The sequence below is a fragment of the Siniperca chuatsi genome, linkage group LG10 (assembly GCF_020085105.1).
Source record: "Siniperca chuatsi isolate FFG_IHB_CAS linkage group LG10, ASM2008510v1, whole genome shotgun sequence".
Taxonomy (NCBI): domain Eukaryota; kingdom Metazoa; phylum Chordata; class Actinopteri; order Centrarchiformes; family Sinipercidae; genus Siniperca; species Siniperca chuatsi.
Window position 1 is genome coordinate 22,410,573 of NC_058051.1, and position 21,270 is coordinate 22,431,842.

Below are 21,270 nucleotides of genomic sequence, written 5' to 3' on the forward strand. Positions count from 1 at the left end.
CACAGGCTTCAAACTTCTGATAAATATGGCAGTAGCTGATCATTTGTATTTGTATGAGGAAGGTCACATAAACATTTAAAAAATATGTTGATAAATGTTTTATTTAGAGAAGAATTTACTGTAGAATTTACTGTCTCTTTCAGGGAAGATAAGCTCTGGTGTGAGGAGGCAAATCAAAACCAAGAAGAAAATGCCTTTCCTGTACTTGAAATAGTTAAGCTTTTCCATGTCAACAGATGATAAAAATTACCAGCTCTTGATAAATCATGTCTCCTGCTAGTTTTTATATAACTCTCAAACTTATTCATAACTATATAACTGTAAATAGCAGAGACAAAGAGATAATCCTGTTATTTCTAGTGTTGTGCCCCTGGGCACCATCTTAACAAGGAAAATATCAGAAAATTAGTTTTTCTACTGTTGATCCAACCCAAACCTGGAACTCACAAGGGCCTGACTCTGTTTAGTGTGTGTATTTCAAAATGTAGGAGAGAAAAGTGGTGGTAACGAGCTTGATATACTCACTCATATTGTATATATATATATATATATATATATATATAGAGAGAGAGTGAGGAAAATAAGTATTTGAACACCCTGCTATTTTGCAAGTTCTCCCACTTAGAAATCATGGAGGGGTCTGAAATTGTCATCGTAGGTGCAGTGAGACATATAATCTAAAAAAAAAAATATCCAGAAATCACAATGTATGATTTTTTAACTATTTATTTGTATGATACAGCTGCAAATAAGTATTTGAACACCTGAGAAAATCAATGTTAATATTTGGTACAGTAGCCTTTGTTTGCAGTTACAGAGGTCAAACGTTTCCTGTAGTTTTTCACCAGGTTTGCACACACTGCAGGAGGGATTTTGGCCCACTCCTCCACACAGATCTTCTCCAGATCAGTCAGGTTTCTGGCCTGTTGCTGAGAAACACTGTGTTTGAGCTCCCTCCAAAGATTCTCTATTGGGTTTAGGTCTGGAGACTGGCTAGGCCACGCCATAACCTTGATATGCTTCTTGCAGAGCCACTCCTTGGTTATCCTGGCTGTGTGCTTCGGGTCATTGTCATGTTGGAAGACCCAGTCTCGACCAATCTTCAGTGCTCTAACTGAGGGAAGGAGGTTGTTCCCCAAAATCTCGCAATACATGGCCCCGGTCATCCTCTCCTTAATACAGTGCAGTCGTCCTGTCCCATGTGCAGAAAAACATCCCCAAAGCATGATGCTACCACCCCCATGCTTCACAGTAGGGATGGTGTTCTTGGGATGGTACTCATTATTCTTCTTCCTCCAAACACGTTTAGTGGAATTATGACCAAAAAGTTCTATTTTGGTCTCATCTGACCACATGACTTTCTCCCATGACTCCTCTGGATCATCCAAATGGTCATTGGCAAACTTAAGACGGGCCTGGACATGTGCTGGTTTAAGCAGGGGAACCTTCTGTGCCATGCATGATTTCAAACCATGACGTCTTAGTGTATTACCAACAGTAACCTTGGAAACGGTGGTCCCAGCTCTTTTCAGGTCATTAACCAGCTCCTCGCGTGTAGTTCTGGGCTGATTTCTCACATTTCTTAGGATCATTGAGACCCCACGAGGTGAGATCTTGCATGGAGCCCCAGTCCGAGGGAGATTGACAGTCCTGTTTAGCTTCTTCCATTTTCTAATGATTGCTCCAACAGTGGACCATTTTTCACCAAGTTGCTTGGCAATTTCCCCGTAGCCCTTTCCAGCCTTGTGGAGGTGTACAATTTTGTCTCTAGTGTCTTTGGACAGCTCTTTGGTCTTGGCCATGTTAGTTGTTGGATTCTTACTGATTGTATGGGGTGGACAGGTGTCTTTACGCAGCTAACGACCTCAAACAGGTGCATTCAATTTAGGATAATAAATGGAGTGGAGGTGGACATTTTAAAGGCAGACTAACAGGTCTTTGAGGGTCAGAATTCTAGCTGATAGACAGGTGTTCAAATACTTATTTGCAGCTGTATCATACAAATAAATAGTTAAAAAATCATACATTGTGATTTCTGGATTTTTTTTTTTAGATGTCTCTCACAGTGGACATGCACCTACGATGACAATTTCAGACCCCTCCATGATTTCTAAGTGGGAGAACTTGCAAAATAGCAGGGTGTTCAAATACTTATTTTCCTCACTCTATATAGGCTGTCTGACCCCCCAAAAAGTCTTAGAATATAAACCAACTCCTACTAAGGATAGAGTAAAAGATCATGTAAAACCTCCCATCATGGTTCTCACACCTTCTTAAACATCAAATTCAAGGACTTTTCAGACCCAATTCCCTCAAATTCAAGGGCCCAACACGGCATAGTTTGAGACACAAATCAAGGTTAATTACTGTTACAACACTGAGAATTTTTATAATGAAAACTAGCAGTCTTTACAGAAGCTCACAGACAATTAAAAAGAGAGGCTTGAATGTGTGAACACTTGTCAACTGTGCTGTGACTTTAAGTAAAAAAAAAAATCAAGCACTTTCAATGACCCATGTCTATTTTCAAAAACGTTCAAAACATTGATTTCTTTCCCTCAAATTCACAAACTTTCAAGGACCTGTGGGAACCCTGTCCCATGTACAAATGTGTTCATAATGCATTATTTTTTGCATTATATGGATGATGTGTTTCAGGTCCTCCTTGACCAATATACAGGTCACACCAACCATCCAGTTAAAGGGGAATACCACTGTAATTTAACCATATAGATACTAACAAATATTTTAATATATATTTAAGGTTAAGTTTCTAAATGCTCAATGCAGAATTGCTTGTGTGAGTAAATAAAGTCCTACTGGAGATAATCAGAATTAGCCTTAGATCAGACCTGGCATTATGGTTGATCAATTAAAGGCCTGGTTTTACTGGACAACATGAGACGACACAAACGGTAAGTAAGAAGCTTACAGACACTGAATGGCTAGCCAAGCTCAAGCAGTGAGGCTGTACGACCAGAGTAAGCCCTGTAGAAGTTGTGGTAAGGAATGGTTGCCTCATCCATCACATGATCAAGTGTGGTAAAGGCTACTTTACAAAAAGCCAAAATGGTGAAGATGAGCATGGCAGGGGGAGATGTTCTGGGCTGAGATTAGGCCTACATATAGGCAGTGTGACAGTGTGGTGTAAACTAAGTTATGCTTTATTAATCCTATTGAATTCATCCTCTGCATTTGATCCATCAGCAGTGGTGGAATGTAACTAATACATTTACTCAAGTGCAAATTTTAGGTACTTTACATGAGTATTTTCTTCTCACTTTTTACTTCTATTCTACTCCAATTCTGGAGGGAAATATTGGGTTTCTTACTCCACTACAATTATATGACAGGTTTAGTTAGTAACTTTACAAATAAAAAAATTTGCACACAAAACATGTGAAAATGTACAAGTACAGCTGAAACGATTAGTCGATTAATCAATTGACAGAGAATTAATTGACAAATATTTTCATAGTTGATCATTTAGCCATTTTTCATGCAAAAAACATTTAATGGTTCCAGCTTCTTACATGTGAGGATTTGCTGTTTTTCCTTTTAATTTTTTAATTTATTTATAATAATTTTGAGGTTTGGACTATTGGTTGAAAAAAACAAGCATTGTGAACGTGTCACTTTGGGCTCTGAGTAATTGTGACAGCATTTCTCACTATATTACAAACAATCAGTTAATCAAGAAAATAATCATTAGTTGCAGTCCAATAGTTAAAAATAAGCTCTACCTCAACCAACTACAAATCAAATGTAAAATCCTGCTTTTATATTACTGCATGAGTAATAATAATCTAATGATATAATATATAGCAATATATCAGCCATTTTTCTGAATTAAGTACTTTTACTTTTAATACTTCAAGTACATTTTTCTAATTATACTTACATACTTTTACTGAAACATTTTCAGTGCAAGACTTGTACTTGTAATGGAGTATTTTACAGTGTGGTATTAGTACTTTTACTTAAATAAAGGATCCGAATACTTCTTCCACCACTGTCTATCAGAACTATTTAAGAGCAGCAAACAGTCACAGTGCAGCACCAGGAGATCAACTCCAGTTCAGAGGTTTGGTCAAGATCATGTGGATTAATGTTACTAATAACTAACATGCATGTCTGGGAGGCAATCAGGACACCTGAAAAAACCCATACAAACACAGAGAGAACATGCATATATAAAGAAAAGCCCCAGACAGGAAAGCTGGGATGTTTGGCTAACCACTGAGCCATTTGCTGTACATGAGCGTGGAGGTTTGAGCTTATAAGATGCCATACTTCAATCTTGAGCCTTATGAAGATGCGGTAGGCAAAATTTAATGTTACATCTGTGGTGTGAGGTGCCCACCATACTTGCCAACCTTTCCGATTTTCCCGGGAGACTCCCGCTTATCATTGTCCTCTCCCGGCTTCCTCCCGGGGTCACAATTCTCTCGTATTTTTCCCGTTTTATGACAAATTTTCACACTTTTTGCCCCTCTTTGTAATCACACCCTGTTTCTGGCACTGTACAGTCGTGACGCAGAAGAGAGCTCTCGCTCGTGCCTCGTCCTCCTCAGTGAGTGAGAGATGGAGAGAGAAATGGAATGAATGAATGAAAACTGATGAATATTAGTTTATGCCAGAGATTCACAGAGGTTCATGCCAGAGGGGCGAACAAATTATTCTGTATTCTTTCCTGAGAATTGAAAGTAAAATTAAAAGTATTTAACATAAAAATTGGCTCTCTGTCTCCTTTGCACTTCATAGCATGCCCAACAGGCTAACACACCTAAGCAGTGTCAAAGCAAGCTGTAACTACTACTACCTAAGTAAGGACTAATTCTGTACAGTGTATTGTAGTAAAAAAAAAAAAAAAAAGAAATTTTAAGAAACAAGGACACATCCTCTCAGATTTGAAAAATAGGAATGATGGTTTATTGTGTCATCTGCAGATACTTCCCTTTCTGCTTTTGGACAATGACAGGCAGGTAGACTAACAAATGAACGAAAAACTGAATAAATGAACTAATGAATGAAGGAAAGGAGGAAGGAACAAATATGCAAGTGAGTCACTTTCTGCATGTATGACGTAAAGAATGAAAAATCTTTATTTGTGCATGATTATGTGATTGTGTGTGTGTGTGTGTGTGTGTGTGCGTGAATCAAAGTGAGGAATAAAAAAAGTGGGTAGGTGTGTTTTCAAGGTATGATGCTCTCTTTTAGACCCTGTCATTGGTCAGTCAAGGAAAATCTCAGTTATCTCAGCACACCTCTTTTAATCGTTCAGAATCCACATACCTATGAACCTACGATACATAATCATAAAATCAACAATATCCTATTTTAATTAATATTTAGATCAACCCAACAAGTCAAACAAAATTTGAATATTCATGCAGTCCTCACAGGCTGACATGCAATTTCTATATTTTGGGTATTAGGGATGAAGCTTCAGTGAAAGTTCAATAAGGATAAAGATCTTTTCCTTCACATTTTGCCTTTATTCCTCTGTGGGTGAATTTCTGTTGTTTCCTCTCGCTTTAATCTTCTCTGTCACTTCTGTTTGCCCATGCTGTCAATGTCCCTACATTCTACAGTTCTTTAAATATCAGAGCAACTCTGTCATTCTGTCTTTCAGACCTACTGCTGTGCAACCCACCAGCTCCCCATCGACACAATTACCTCCAGGATGTTCCAGGAGATTCAACTGAGAGTTTCCATCAACCACCTGCAGGTTTACTCCACCTCCATCAGCGTCTAGACTCCTGGGGATACTGTTCTATCTCCTATCTTCATATAGGCCTATGATAAATGACAAAGCTTCACGTCGATGGGGTCTAAACGCCAAAGCCTCTCTCTGTCCCTAACCTCAATAAATACTGTTATAGACTTCCAATTGCTCACTCCATATTAAACTATATTCACTATATACATTACTGCTGTTTTCTTGGATCACAAGATGTACACATCCAATGAGAATGAAGTACATTAATAAATCAACACTATTTACTTTTTTAGAGAAATATTTAAAAACCAAAAATTGAGAATGTCAACACTATGTCCTCGTTTCCGATGCTAGTGACAAAAATGACTGCAATAATTGGTAATATCACAAAATTTTGCCTTGTTTTCTGACATTTACAAATAGGAATTTTCTCATGATGACTGTAGGTACTTGAGCCTGGTTTCAGACCTCTGAATCACTGCTCACATCTCAGATTTGTTCATCAAAACAATATGGCAATTCAGTCTGACTGTCAATCAAGTAGGTACTAACAAATCAAAACATTTCACTTAGATCTTTCTGATATAAAGTTTTACATGTCTGCCTTTGCACAAAATCCAACTTTACACTTAAGCAGAATGTAAGAATGCCAATTTATATTTTTTCCACATCTGATTAAGCATTCTGTTTCATATTTAATGGCTCTGTCCGAAATGGCTGGGATACACTGTAGTAAAGATCAAATGAAAACACAACTGGAAAAACAACATGAGCACAGCCCTATGTGACACTGCTAGTTTATTTATCAAACTATGAAAGAAAAGAAAAAATGCTGTCCTTGGATAGGCAAGATGATAATGCAATATCTGTCTGTAATTAATTTCCTCATTATTAAAATCTGTCTTGGGTTTTCAGAAAATGTGCAGATATTGTGAACACAATAGGTTTGTTTAGTTAATCAGTATAACAGCTCTAGTTACATAACTAAAATCTCAGGTAAAATGTTAGTATATTTCATTTTACATTATATTTACCATGGACAGATGTGTTGAGTATGAGTGCACGAACAGTTGGGGCAAAGTATTTTGCAGATGGTATAGACGACCACAAGATTGCCACTTCTCTCGCTTTTTCAGTTGCTTGCATGTGTGAACAGGCGAAATGTGCTGAGAATGTCTTCATTCATTTTTAATCAGAAAAGGTGCTGAAGCTAGATTTAAATTCCAAATGGTTTTAACCTTAAAATGCTCGTGAAGTAGAGCTGGGTAAGCCCAGCTCTTCGCCAGGTCAGCAGGTCTCAGTCATTTCTATTACTTTACCAACAGGTCAAATGTTAGGTGTCACTGATTTGCAAGATGAAGCTAATTAAATGTGCTGACAAAAATCGAAATGCTTTCAATTGTGTTTCATTCTAACCCTGATTAATCCAAAGTAAATTGTAAGTATAATAACTTTAATGTATGAGATCTTCTGTCTCCAATAATGAACAGAACCAGATAGAAATGCGCACCAATGCCTGTTACATTTAAAAACAAGGCTAAGAATTCACAGCTATGCTAGTAGTTCTGTGAGGTTGTACTTACAATGACAACGTTAACAAGCTGATAATTAGCAGGTGTAAACATAAAGTACAGCTGAGGCTGAGGGGAATGTCAGTTTTGCAGGTATTTGGTGATAAACCCAAGTATCGGGCAAATTACATTTTTGACCTGATAATGGCACTAAATGAAAAGTTAAGGAATCACCAAAGTATCAGACATTCATCCTGAGGGGGACATGAATGTGTGTGCCAAAATTCATAGAAATCCAACCAATCGTTGTTGAGACATTTCATTAAAAAACAAAAATGTCAACCTCATGGTGGCGCTAGAGTAAAAGTCAGAGGATCACCAAAGTCAGTGGAATTTATCATCTGAGCACCGTGAATGTCTGTACAAACTTTTGCTGTAATCCATCCAATAGTTGTTAAGATACTTCAGCCAGGATCAAATTGGTGGAATGAACGACCTACAGACTGATGTTGCCATCCATATAGCCACTCTGATAGCATTGCTAAAAATAAAGTAGAAATGTCAAAACAAAAATCTTAAAAAAATAAAAATACACCCTACAAAATAATCTACACTGTATATCTTATATATTAGATCAAGAGTTCAATACTCATGAAATGCAACATCCTTGTTCCAAGGTGAGAACTAAAGCTCTAATCCATCATATCTAAATGTGCCACGGACGGCCAATAGCCTGCAGGTTCTGATGTCAAACATAAGACCACCATGTGATTTCAACCTCATGTATTCAGGATGACAATCTGAGGACACGTCCCCCTCCATGGCATGTAACTCCTGAACCAGAGCTCTTCAGTTGTCAATGAGTTAAACTGAACTACTGTTTGTCCTTAAAGCAATAGTTTGACATTTTGGGAAATGCATTTATTCGCTTTCTTGCAGAGAGTTAGATGAGAAGATTGATGAAACTCTCATGTCTGTACGCCAAATATGAAGCTGGAGCCAAGAGAAGGTTATCTTATCTTAGCATAAATACTGGAAACAGTGGTAAACAGCTAGCCTGGCTCTGTCCAAGGGGAACAAAATCTGCCTAATAGCACTTCTAAAGCTCACTAATTAAAACGTTATAGCTTGTTTTTTTAGTCCATACAAGAATTGAAGTGAAAAGAACAAGTTGTTATTGTACAGTGGATAATGAGTAGCACTACTTCTTGGCTGAGAGCAGTGCATTCCTTAAAGAGTAACTCAGAATCAGAAATACTTTATTGATCCCTGAGGGGAAACTCTTTTGTTACAGCAACTAACCCCAAAACCAGCCTTTTCAGCTGAAAACCAATGTATGTGGGTATTTAGTAGTGTTGTTGATGGATTCAGGTCCAAATCTTGACATTTTAGTAGAAAGTATTTGAATTCTACATATTGTGTTATAAATATGCATAGCGACTGCCCTCTACAGGTTGAAATCTATTGCAAATGAATTTTGCTATTGGCTGATCTGGAGGCTGGTGATGTATTTGGTGGCAGCTTTTGTTGCTCTGACTGGTTGTAGGTCTATCCAGTGGCGCCCCTTTTTTCACATTCTAGAGGTATTTTTTGAATTTCCAGGGTAGAGGCACTTCTGCCAAAACTTTGGGGTTTAGTTGCTTTTTAAGTACTAAGCTAACAGGCTGCTGACTCTGGGCCTTGTATTTAACAGACAGACATGAGAGAGGTATCGATCTCCCACCAAAATGTCAACTTTACATTACATTTTACATTACTGTTTCACACACATATCACTGTAAAAGACTATTAAATAATGTGTCTGTGGGCAAATATGTGGGAATTCCCCCTTTTATAAAATGACAGATTCATCAAGGCAAGAAAATGGGGTCAGTCTCCTATTAACTCTTAAAGGGGAGGCTATGATTAGTCCTTTCATGACATCATGAGTCCCAGAATATGACATGCCCTGTGGTTTACAGGGAATTTTACCTCAGGGATGATATAAGGATAAATTAAAAACATGATACTAGATTCTCACTGTTGTAGGACTGAGTTGGAGAGTTTATGTATGTCAAGCTGCTGCACTAAAATAGCACTCATTATTATCCATCAGGCTGAGTAGTTGGTACATACTTGGTTGGTGTTTTGAGAAACAGTCACATGAGGTTTTAAGGGAGAATATGCTATTTTATCATATAACTATGTGCTGAATTATCTATAATTCAATAAGACAAACTTTGGAAATGAGAATGTTGGTGAAGACTCAAATAACATTTGGTAAAACATATCTGAGGTTATATAATCTGTACTATCTTACATTACTGTTAGGAAGTTGGACAGGGGACAAACATTAAAAATACAGAGAAGGCATAATCTCAAAAACTGTGAAATACTTGGAATGTCAATTGTGTTGTATCTTTGGTTGCAAATTATTCATTTGGCCAGTAGAGGGTGCTCGTGTTTCACAATTAAATGGTGAGGTATTAAAATGATTAAACTGTTGGAAGGTTGAGGAAATACAAGCTTTGAGAGCATGTGATGGAGAAACAGCAGTAAGGAGTAAAGTAGATTTAAAGGAGGAAACAAAAAGCTACAATGTAGATCCAAGAGAAAAAGAATTTTGGCTAAAACCTGAAATTTAATAAAAAATGCCTGTTTTGCTCAGACATTAAACTCTTACTCAGCTCACTTCTCAAAACTAAACATTACACATGCTAGTATGTGTGCACCGACCCACGGTGAAATAAATACTATTGTTACTATCCCGGACTGACTTGTAAACAGTGAAACCAATCAACAGAAATCACATGCCTTTCCCACGCCAGTTACACTACATCATGTGGTCACACGGCACTCAAGCTGAACGCAACAGAGTCGAACTGTAGACTCTTGGAAGGAATGCAATTTACAGTAAGAAAGAAATTATTTAATTAAGTATAAACTCAATGACACATTTTATGTCACTACCAAGCAAAATTACTTAACATATGACTAAAAGTGTGTTGGTTGTTTAAGGTTTTGGTAATAATGACATCCCATTTATATGTATCACAGTGACAAATGTTTGTGTGTGAGTAGATGTTATCCCAGTGGACCCTGACAGGATTTTACACCAAACCATTACAGCATCATATGAACAGATTAGTCATTTGGAAGTTGTATGAACAAAGCCAGCATTATGCTCATCTGATGAAGTGTATTCGGTTGAGGGGTGTGAAACTTTGACACTGGTTTGAAAAGTTTGAAAAAATTAAATAAACAGCCCTCAGTGAGTGCTTCGCTGAGACCTTGTCAAATGGTTTTGCCTGACAATCAACTACCTTGCTATCGCACTCGTGTAACAATCTATTACATGATGTGTATGCACCTACAGTTTTGATTATTTGAAAAGTCGCAACTGCTACTTGTGGGCTTCTATAAGCAGGGAATTTATTTAATCCAGTACTTCGACTGGACTGGGTCAAAACTGAAGACTTTGTCCGTTCCAGTGACTTGAAACATGTTGGTTTTCATTGTGTGTTTTTGTTGAATGATGCAGAACAAGACTCACGTTTCCTGCTAACAGCCAATGAGATTACAACTAAAGGCAAAGGGGACAATGAAGCAGAAAGTCGCTCTTTGCAACAGCATCTCCCACTGACAGTTTAGAACAGAAGAGAGGGACCTTACTCATTTGCTAAAGTTTAAATGATAAACATGAGTGATTATGGTGCACCAGTCGATAACTGAGTTGAATGTCAGTTATCTGTTGTTTTGATGTGCTGTCTTAGTCATCTGTTCAAATATTTTCTTAAGCCAATATACGATTTTATTTGGAGGAATACATACAAAAATTAAACTACCAAAATATTTCTTAAGCAGTTATTCTTATAAGTATTAATGTAAATGTACTGTCACTTCTCTCCCTGTGGAGCGATAAACATGGAGCAGAACGTGTTGTAAAGGAAAGTGAACTTTCTAGTTGAATGAAATAAAGTTTTGAAGAGATTTTCTTGATAGGGGCCCCAGTGAAAAAATGTACTGTGGGCCCCCCAGTGAGTATCCCCCACTCTGTTTCTTGTGTCTATCAAGTACAGTGTGTACTTAATCACAAAAGTTGGGCAGTAGGCGCACCCCTGTGACTTAGGTGTTGAGGGCCAGACCATGAACTGCAACATCCCCGGTTCAAGTCCGGACAGGGACCTTTGTTACATCTCTCTACTAGGTGTAATAAAGGCACAAAAATGCCCCAAAATATAAAAAAAGTTAGACATCACTGATAGAAGTTGCTCAACAGTAAGACAGCAGGTTGTGTCACAGCCCTGTGTATTTCTGGAACTGGGTCTTCTGATTTGTATCCTGAGCCCTTTTGAGTTTCTGATTTCAAAAGCAATTTAATGGCAATATCTGATTGCAATTACAAACATGTTGCAAATGTATATATGTGTGACACTGAAGCCTTTGGGGCCTGATGGTCTGGGTACCTGTCTCACTTGCCCTATTGGTACACCAAATGTGAGCAATATGTAGTTGCTGGACTTCATGTGTGTGACGCCTCATTGTTGCCACTCCATGTAGTATGCACAGCTTCCCGATGGAACAGAAAGCATTTACTCGAAACCATTAAGACCAAAATGTACTTTTACTTTGTTTCAGATGAACTTAACAGTGTGATCATTCTGTTAGCTTTCATCTTTTACAAACTAAGCACTGAAGAATGTGATTTAAGATTAAAGGTGTATTTTATATAAAAGTTTCTACGACAACTTCTGATTTCCTGATATATTTTACATACAGGAACACTTGAAAAGCAATAAATGAGACATGCCTTTTTGACATGATAAAAAGAAATGGCTTAAAGTCACTGTTGGCTGTTTTGTAATCCATCGCACTGTCAAGGTGGATGTTGAACTAAATAAATGATATCCCACTACATCCTTCCAATATGCACCTGCTAACATACTAAATGAAAACAAAATTAAAAAAAGATTCTGTACGGACACTTTGACCACAGTGTACTGCTTATCCACAGTATTTGTTGAATGGTGAAGTTGGTCCATGATGCTTAGTGATTTGATCTGTAGTCAGTTATGCAATTCCCCCACTAATAGTGAAAGTAAAAAAAAAAAACACAGGTGGGGAAACTGAAGCCTGGTCATCACTTAAGACAACTTCACGACACAGACTGTAGGCATTAGAAGGCAAAACATTTGCTTAGGGGTCTAGGGAGTGTATGAGCAAACATTGAAACTATCTGGTAGTTAATTCAAACATTATGTAATGTACGAAAACCCATCTAGTTTGAGACATGAAAAACCCACATTTTCCAATGTGCGCTGATCAAAACCCATCCGTTCCCATGACTATTTATCACAAATAGATCATCTTTAACCAAACTGTAAATGTTGTGCTTGCTTTCTTTTGTTGGATAGATTATTTCAGGTTATGTTTTGGCAAAGCGCAAAAGTCACTTTAAACATCTAAAAATTAGGGAAATCTGTTATTGAGGTGATATATTGATGGAAAAGAAACATTTTTGGAAAGTTGTTTTTGACAGAGTTGTCAATTTGTCTTAAAGGGACAGTTCCCCCCAAAATCAAAAATACATATTTTTCCTCCTGTAGTGCTATTTATCCATCTAGACTGTTTTGGTGTGAGATGCCGGGTTTTGGAGATATCAGCTGTAGAGATGTCTGCCATTTGTTATGAGCAGTTTCATGTAGGAACTATTTTCTCTCTACCAATAGTTCCTACATGAAACTGCTCACAACAAGGTCTGTGGATTATCTTGAGTAACTAGGTCATGATTTCTGGAAAGAGACGTTGCTGTTGAGTTTTTCCAAATGTAGTTTTTTGGCGCTTTGAGCACCACAAGCTTGGTACCATATAGTCCCATTATATTTTAAAAAGGCAGACATTGCTACGGCCGATATCGCCAAAACTTGGCAACTCACACCAAAACAATTTTGATGAATAAATAGCACTACAGGCAAGAGGAAAAATATGCATTTTTGATTTTGGGGTGAACTGTCCCTTTAAGCTCTGACCAGCAATACTGTGAGGCACCAATACTTGCAACTTGACATTCACACTGAGGATCACTGGGAGTACTTTGAGGTCCAGCAGGAGCAATATCCATGTCATCTTCAAAAATCCAAAATCTAAAGTTCAGGCCACTCTGATAAAAGCCACACTTAGTTTCCTGAGTTCCATGATGTCATGCGATGCAGTGATGAAATTGTGTGGCGACACCACCGTTCATCAGGATAACACCTCTGTTCACCAGGCCACACCTGCCCTGCTGTCTGCTGGTTAGCAGATGCTGTCTCAGCCTGCATCATCTCCTGACCTCAACACCACTGTGAACCTGTGAGACGCCCTGCAACACAACAGCTGGAGACGTGATCTCTGTCTGGCAAGAGCAAGCAGCTCAGCCAGGACCTTCTCCAGAGATGTGGCAACACCTCACAGCTGCACATTCAGAGGCTCGTTGGCTCCATGAGGTTTCAAGCAGAAGTGGCTGCAACAGGTGATCACCAAGGGTTCTGATGGTCTGCTGGACAACTATTTTAAATAGAGTTATCATTTAAGAAAATGCAGTAGTTTTCCTGTTATTGTTTTTATTTATTGTCATGTTAAGATTTCCTTTTGACGTCAGTATATATCAAGTTCCTAACATCTTAATATTTTGATCAACAAAACTACCGTCCAACTGAAATGGCTGTGGACACACATTCCCTCTCACTCCTGAACCTACTTAGATTTTTCAAAATGCAGGCAAAGTAGGCAAAGACATCGTGAAATTGGTGTTTAACGGCCCAGTTTACCCAAATTTTATGGTAGTTTTTATGTGCCGAGGTTTTGATCTCTGAAACTTCTGCCACCACCCCAATACAAAAGTGGTGAATCACATTACTGAAAAAAAATCCAGCAGTTTTCATTGGAACTACTTACTCGTTAGAAAGAAGTTCCAAGGAAAAAACTATTTACAGCAAGGTGTATGGATTATCCAAAGTAAGCAGGACTTTGCAAATATATTCTGTTGGTGTGTTTTTTGAATGTCAAATGCTTTGAGCGCACCACAAGCACATTTCGTTCACCCGCATTGTATTGATGTAGCAGCAGAAAGATTTCAGGGGCAATTTACCCTGTGAGTTTTTTCACTGATGTTTGAGAAATAAGATTAATAATTATTAGTTGATTAGTGCTAGGGGGTAGATATCTTTTACAAATTATCTCCTATCAGTAAAGCTTGACTTTTACTTAACTTTTAACAGCCCTCCACAGTATTTGCAAGGGGTTTTGTAAACATGGCAGTTATATATGTTTAAGTTTTAAGCTTCCAGACTAAAAAGGGAGATTAAGAAATGTGGCTAGTGCTGTAAACGCCTTTAAACCTAAACTTATTAGTAATGCAGAAATCTGTGTTGAATCATACGGACGATTTTGGTTCGCTGAACAAATATTATCCCATTACATTCTGACATCTGCATCTGCTAATAATCGACAAACTATAACACAAAAAGTAGACCTACTGTCTGCTGTATGAACCTTCATCTTGTATACTTTGGTTTGTAAAGTGTACTTGTGAATGTAAAGGTGAAATTGCTGGTGTTCAAATTAGAAATTCATCACTAGTCGTAAAGGTTGGGAAAAAGGGTGTAGCAGCTGACCCCAGGTCAGTGCTCAAAGGAAACCAGAGCTTATTAGTTTTAGAAAACAGAGATGCTGTTTGCTGCTGTCTGTGTGTTTGTATAAATATATAGATAAATGTGGATGCATATGTGAGCGCTTAGGCAAAAACAAAAGGAATAGGGGTACAGAATATCAGAAGCATGGTTGTATTCATACCGTTATTTTCTACCTAATAACAGAACTAAATGTGACTTAATATAACCTCACTCACTTACTAAAACAATGCCTATCCTTCATCTAGAGTTTGTATGCATGTGTGGTGAATTGTAAGCTTTCTTCATTTGCAGAAAGTCTTTTCTCAGAGGCTCGGAGCGTTTTTGTGATGGTGGCCAGCTGACACTTCGATATCATCTTCATGGATATGTGACAACAAATCTCCCATTCACTGTTCGGTGAACTCCAGGTGGAACCTCATTCTAGCACATGCACTGATGAATCCTCCAGTTCCCTCTGCGTCTCTGCATCAACAAGAAGTCAACTCCTCCTCCTCCATACCAGCTGCCCAGTCCCTACTCATTCAGAATCCTATCCAAGCCAATATTAGTGTGTCTGTGCAATGACTGGCCCAAGAGTGTGTGTTTGTGTTTTGAGTGCTGATGGATAAGGCACTATAAAGTTGCAGCATCAAGAGACTTCATGTAAAAGTTTTCCCCGAGATACATGGAAAGTTGTTTGGGTATGACAGAGGGACTACCGGGACAAGGAAAGTTGTAAAATGTTACGCTGTATGTACGTTATGAAGTGCATTTCATGGATTAAGTGCAGCAATTAGTTCAATTTACTTAATAAATGTTTTATACAACTGCCAAAAAAACTAAAAACATAATGAGATGTTGCCTGATAGAGGTATAAGACTACTAATGATTGTGCTGTCTGTAGAAGAAACCGCTGGTGCTTGAACATCGGGGTCCTTGTTTGAACAGATGAACCACTTTGAGAAAACCATATGGTTTGAAGAGGTGATGTGCCTTGCCAACATTGTGGCACTACGACATCATTAACCAAGCTTCACAAATCCGTGGTATTCAGTGATACTGAGGAGTTGGGAAAGGTTTGATGTGGGGGAGTCTCAGTTTGATGCCTGTGAGCAAGACATGGTGAGTGCTGTAGCTGTTATTATAAATGTCTATTACACCAGGTCTAAAAACACTGTTGACTGACAAAAGATGCATACTTTCTCACAACACTCAGAAAACACATCCTGAATAATTTAATCACTGTTTAGATAAGTTAACTCTATTCTTTCTTGTTGTAAAACAAATGGTAAAGGTCAATCAACAATCTTATTTGGGCTGTGCTTGATTTGAGGTTCAAGAAAAAAATTATTTTATATAAGGGATCCTGTGAGATCCACCAATATTTAATTTCCTAAATGTTAAAACAAAGAATAGTTTCACTAGGATATGTGCACTCCATTTTAATAAATACAAACTTCTGGGCATACACCTCCTTCAGCTATGTCATATGTAGTATGAAATAAAATGGAGTGTGTAAATCCTAGTGCGCAAAGCTTTTTTATGTATTATCATCTCTCCAGCACGGCAAAGCCCTTTAGCCAGAAATGCAGTGGACACTTTAGTAGTCCGTTGGATTACATAAAAAAATCCCTAAACCTAATTATAATCTAAAATGATCTAGTTTTTAAACAGCAGTTTGACAAAAAAAAAATCACACGGTCTTTAAATGTCTACACATCTACAATGGGGGGTAAGGAGTTCAAACTTTTGTAAGTATCTGATTTTTCAAAAGTTGTTAACGATAATTAATAATAATGATGAGCAATGTTGTGTATGTGTGAGCATCTTCATGTTGGTTCTGAGCTGAACATGTGAAAACATACTGTGCACTGCAGGTTATGGTGAGAGACACACCCTAAACCTTGACTGTAAAGTATTCTTCATACTCCCGAAGGCCGGCAGCTTATTTCAAAGTACGAAGCATGTTTCCAGAATAAGAGACTGTTGCCAAAAGTGTCAATGTGTTAAGCCTTCCTTTTATACCAACTAAAGCTTCTTCCAACTCGTGTTCATCATTCAGTGACTGATTGTCATGTTCTGCAGCACATATGTATATTGTTCAGTGAAAACCTTTTGCGTTTGCAAGAGACCTTTGCACAATCGGAGCAGTGTTTCAATACACTGATACCAACACGGTAAAGCACCCTGCCTACCCAGCACTACCCCCACACACAGTTGCTGTGTGTTGCAGTTAGCAGTTTCCAGTTATGAGACTGGTTTAAATTAGTGTGTCTAGTCAAATACTGGAATCCTGACTAGTCAAGGCTGTTTCAGCACATTTTGGGTATTTAGAATCAACAAAGAAACTATAAAAGTGAACATACTTACCCACTGCTGACCCCTGCTACTTATCAGTCATCCCAGAGAGAGAGTATGTATGCATCCAAGTGTGTGTGTGTGTGTGTGTGTGTGTGTGTGTGTGTGTGTGTGTGTGTGTGTGTGCTTGTGTATGATTGTGTTACGTAGTGCCATGAGAGGAAGGAAAATGCCAAAAGAGGCAATTTGTGCCTGGTGTGTAAACTGCTGTATGATCTGAATGTGTATGAGTAGCGAATGGTACATACACGCTGTGTAAAACTTAGATGATGGTATGGAAGTGGCCTGAACTTCTGTGAGACTGGGGTCGCAGGCTAAGGGAGATGCAGCCTCCTTCTGCCCTCCATCATCTTCCTTCATCTCCTCCTCTTCACCTTCCTCCTCAGCTTTTCCTGCTAATCTCTTAGACATCCTACCCGACCCTTGACCCTGTGATGAAAATATTTATCAAAAATAAAGATACTTCAGTATAGAATAGATTTTTACACTGGTGTCACATTGAATCAGACACAGAATGTAGACTCTTACTGAAGAAAATATATTATCAATAGATTTTAAATGTGTATCTCAATTTTTCTCAATGTTGAAATGACTTACATCTGCGGTGGGTCTGGCAGTGGCAGCTTTTCTCTGTGTCCGCCCTCTGGACTTGGGCACCTTAGGGCCAGAAAGAGTCTTCATGGTGATGGCAGCATGCTGAAGGATGCAGATAGTGCCACAGTAAACAGAGTCTGGTAGGGCTTGTTTGGAGCACCCGGGTCCAATGCACAGAGAAAGAGCGCTGTCCGTCTCCATCTCAGCTTTGGGTTCAGGCTCTGGCCTCAACACAGGAGCCTCCTCCTCCTCCACCACCACTACAGTCTCCTGAAACCAGAGTTTCATCTTAGACCCCAAGACCAGACTTGCGTCATGCAAAATCAGCCAACGACTAATGATAAAAATAATACTGTGATGATATACCACATATTTACCGTCACACAGGAATGACTGCTGCTGCAAACAAGCTATTTATATTTTGCTGTGACTAAGGGCAGTGAGCCATCTGGCGATCGCTGGCAATCCAAATGCAATTCTAACCTTGAGGGCTTGCTGCTCCTCATGCACCTCCGCTTCTTCAACAGAAGGACTTAGTGTCAAGCATTCAGGAAAGCTAAGCTCAAGCTCTGGCTGAAGGCGAGGCTCAGGTTGGAGTTGGCTCTGCTTCTTTGTAGTGCAAGGAGGGCAGATGTACTCTTGCCCTTTCGTCTCCATGTTACGGCCCTGTGTCTCACTGATACCAACACAGTTGCCATGGAACCACTCCTGGCAACTGTCACAGCAGATCATGAACCTAGAAGCAGTGAAAAAACAACAGTGATCAGGAAGTGAAACTTGCAGTTGAGGTATGCAAACCTCTGAAGCCCAGATTACCAGAAATGAGCATGTACCTTTTATTGTGCTTTTGTCGACAGATGCAGTACAGAGCATTGGAGTCATAACCCTCAGAGTCCGATATGCCTGAATACTCTCCTACATTCTTATCGTTTTTCTCCTCCTCCTCTGGTGCATCATCATACTGGCCAGGAGTTACATCAGTGATCTGGTCTAAATCAGTGTCTATGATTATGTAGTCTGAGCTTGATTGCTGATCAGGACTCAGAGTGATAGGTGATATCGCTATTTCAGCAGGGCTTTGTGGATGGTTTTCTTTTTTCTCCTGCTGCAGCTGCTGTTCAGCTGGATTAACAAGCATCACTTCATCATCGTTGTCCTCATCGTCCGCAGTGCTTGACTGAAGCTCCACTGCCCTGCCCCTTCCTCTGCCCCTTCCTCTGCCTTTTCCCCTACCTTTTCCTCTGCCTCTCCCCCTTCCTCTGGCCTTTCCTCTTCCACCTTTCCCCCCTCTAGCTCTCGTGTCTCTCTGCCTGCCTTTAGATGCCAGTTGCTCCTTAATCTGCATCAGAGTCATTTCATCACTGTCCTCTTCTTGACTAGAGATCAACACAACATCATCAATTTCCCCTCCAGCCACATTGTCAGGAGCAACAGGCTGTGAAATCTCTATGTCATCAGCAGATTCTATATCATCAGGCACCTCAGTTCCATATATAGCCTGTGGAGGAGGGTCCTTGATGGCACCAGTGGGTTCTAAAATGTCAGGGACTGCCAGTGCAGCCGACATATCCATTGACAAGCCCTCATTCCCGCCGAGCAGTGAGAAGGCAGTGTGGAAGGCAGACCCAAAATCTTGCCATAAGCTGGGGTCAAGGCTTCCTCCTGCAGAAGCTTCTGAAGCTGGCTTGCCCTCCTCTGATACAGGTGAGGAAGGGGCAGACCACTCAAGGTCATCTATAACACTCCTAGTTGCACAAGGAGCTCTCTGGGTAGCGCAGGTTTCTGGAGTGGCCTGGGGTGTCTGGTTGGTTCGACGACTTCTGCCTCTGCGTACAAGTGGGGGACTATGGGTTAGGTTTCCGACTTCATCCAAGAACTCCCTTCTAGCAATGGTTGTCCGCCTGAAGCCCCAGGACTTTTTAACCTGAGTCAGGGACGGCCTAACACTAGACTCTGCCCCTTCTGACTGGCTCTGCTGTTCCTCTGTAGAAAAACAGAAACAAACAGGATTAACAAAAACAGAATCAAAATCTCATTCATGTCCTTTTAGGGCAACAGTCTACCCATTTAAGCAACTCAGAGACTAAAAGACTTTACCTGAATTATTATCATCAGTGACGCTCATATTTTCCATTTGGTCCATACTGATATCCATAGGTAACAAGGCTGTCAAAACATAGAAGATATAACTTGTTGGTACACAAGCTTAAAGGAATGTTAACTATTGGCAAGCTGGATGAGGGCTAAATGCAGAAAAATAGGTACCTCTATAACCAATAAGCAGATGGTTGCCAAAGCGTAATTTTCAGGACATGCAAAGTGTCATTCCACTGGTCTCTTGTTGCACCTGGGTAAATTAAGGAGTAAAAATACACCAAAGAATCCACATTAGATTATGATTCAATAATAAGCCACAAACGTACCATAACAGTTTAACTAAATTACGAATACCAGCTGCTGTGGCAAATGGCAGTCATGGCCATCCATCCCACATTGAAAGGTTCATTCAAAAACTCATGCCTCTAATACATGTACAAAGGCACTCAATTGCCAATTCATTAGGGACACCAACCTATAACTAATTTGGTCTAAAACAGTTTCAACAAAAACTGAACATTATAACCTTCATGAATGTTGGATTTATTGCAGTGTGGTTGTATTAGACTGCATTCGCTTTAGCTACTGAGTGTATATTTACATCTTTAAGCCTTGACCCAGACGTTAGTTGGCTGTTGTGTTAAGGCCTAAAGATTTGACCTACACGCAACCGCTATGTCTGGTGCTCACATAGCAAAATCAGCCTGGTGCAGGTGGTTTATTTATGCAAAGACTCGTCAACAGCAGTGATAAGTGGGTGGGCAGTCCACAATGTCCCTGTAATCTAAATTTACACTCGTTAGCAAAACAGAAACGAAACAACAGCCCTTACTAGTTTCGCTATCAGACTCAGTCGGCTGTAACGTTAAAAACGCAGAAACGAAGCGTCCTTGATCTGCAACTCAAGAGTTATTCCGTGAATGGCGTAGATGAGTTTTTTTTTCTAATGACGACCGACATTGTTCTCTGCAGCTAATTTAGCTAACCGCTAGCTGCTACACTACCTGGTAATGAATATAATACGCTGCGAAGCTAATTGTTTCCAACGATACTGACACAAGAATTAAATGTTGCACGCTTGTACATCGACACCGTGAGGAAAACTGAAATCATACCTTGGATACAAATTATTAGTTTCCAGTTACTAATGGATTCGCTCAGCTAGCTAGCTAGCTAGCTAGCTAACTAGCACAGCCTTCCATTTTCTCAGCCTTGCTGATATGTAATCTCGCGAGGATTAAGCAAAGGCGGAAAGCAGCACCGTGGTTTCCTGTTCACTTAGATCCTCAGTTTGTCAGTGATCGTTTGATTTGTGGTCATATGGTCTAACACTGTAAATTAATCAAGGTCTACTGTA

At 39.3% G+C, this 21,270-nt stretch overlaps 1 protein-coding gene across 2 annotated transcripts in view; it reads right to left on the bottom strand.

The window, feature by feature from the left end:
- LOC122883584 overlaps nt 1-21,170 on the bottom strand; it is a 35,948-nt gene extending 14,778 nt beyond the window's left edge. The window contains exons 1-7 of one of the 2 annotated variants that reach the window (XM_044212485.1): nt 21,029-21,170; nt 20,082-20,163; nt 19,914-19,982; nt 18,650-19,799; nt 18,300-18,552; nt 17,820-18,086; nt 17,471-17,651 (exon numbers count right to left, since the gene is read on the bottom strand). In XM_044212485.1, coding sequence (XP_044068420.1) covers nt 17,471-17,651; nt 17,820-18,086; nt 18,300-18,552; nt 18,650-19,799; nt 19,914-19,971 — 1,909 coding nt within the window. In that variant the 5' untranslated portion in view covers nt 19,972-19,982; nt 20,082-20,163; nt 21,029-21,170. Of the gene's footprint in view, nt 1-17,470; nt 17,652-17,819; nt 18,087-18,299; nt 18,553-18,649; nt 19,800-19,913; nt 19,983-20,081; nt 20,164-20,745; nt 20,888-21,028 lie in introns of those variants that run through there. The other variant, XM_044212486.1, reaches the window with a different exon arrangement.
- Between the last annotated feature and the right edge of the window lie 100 nt (nt 21,171-21,270).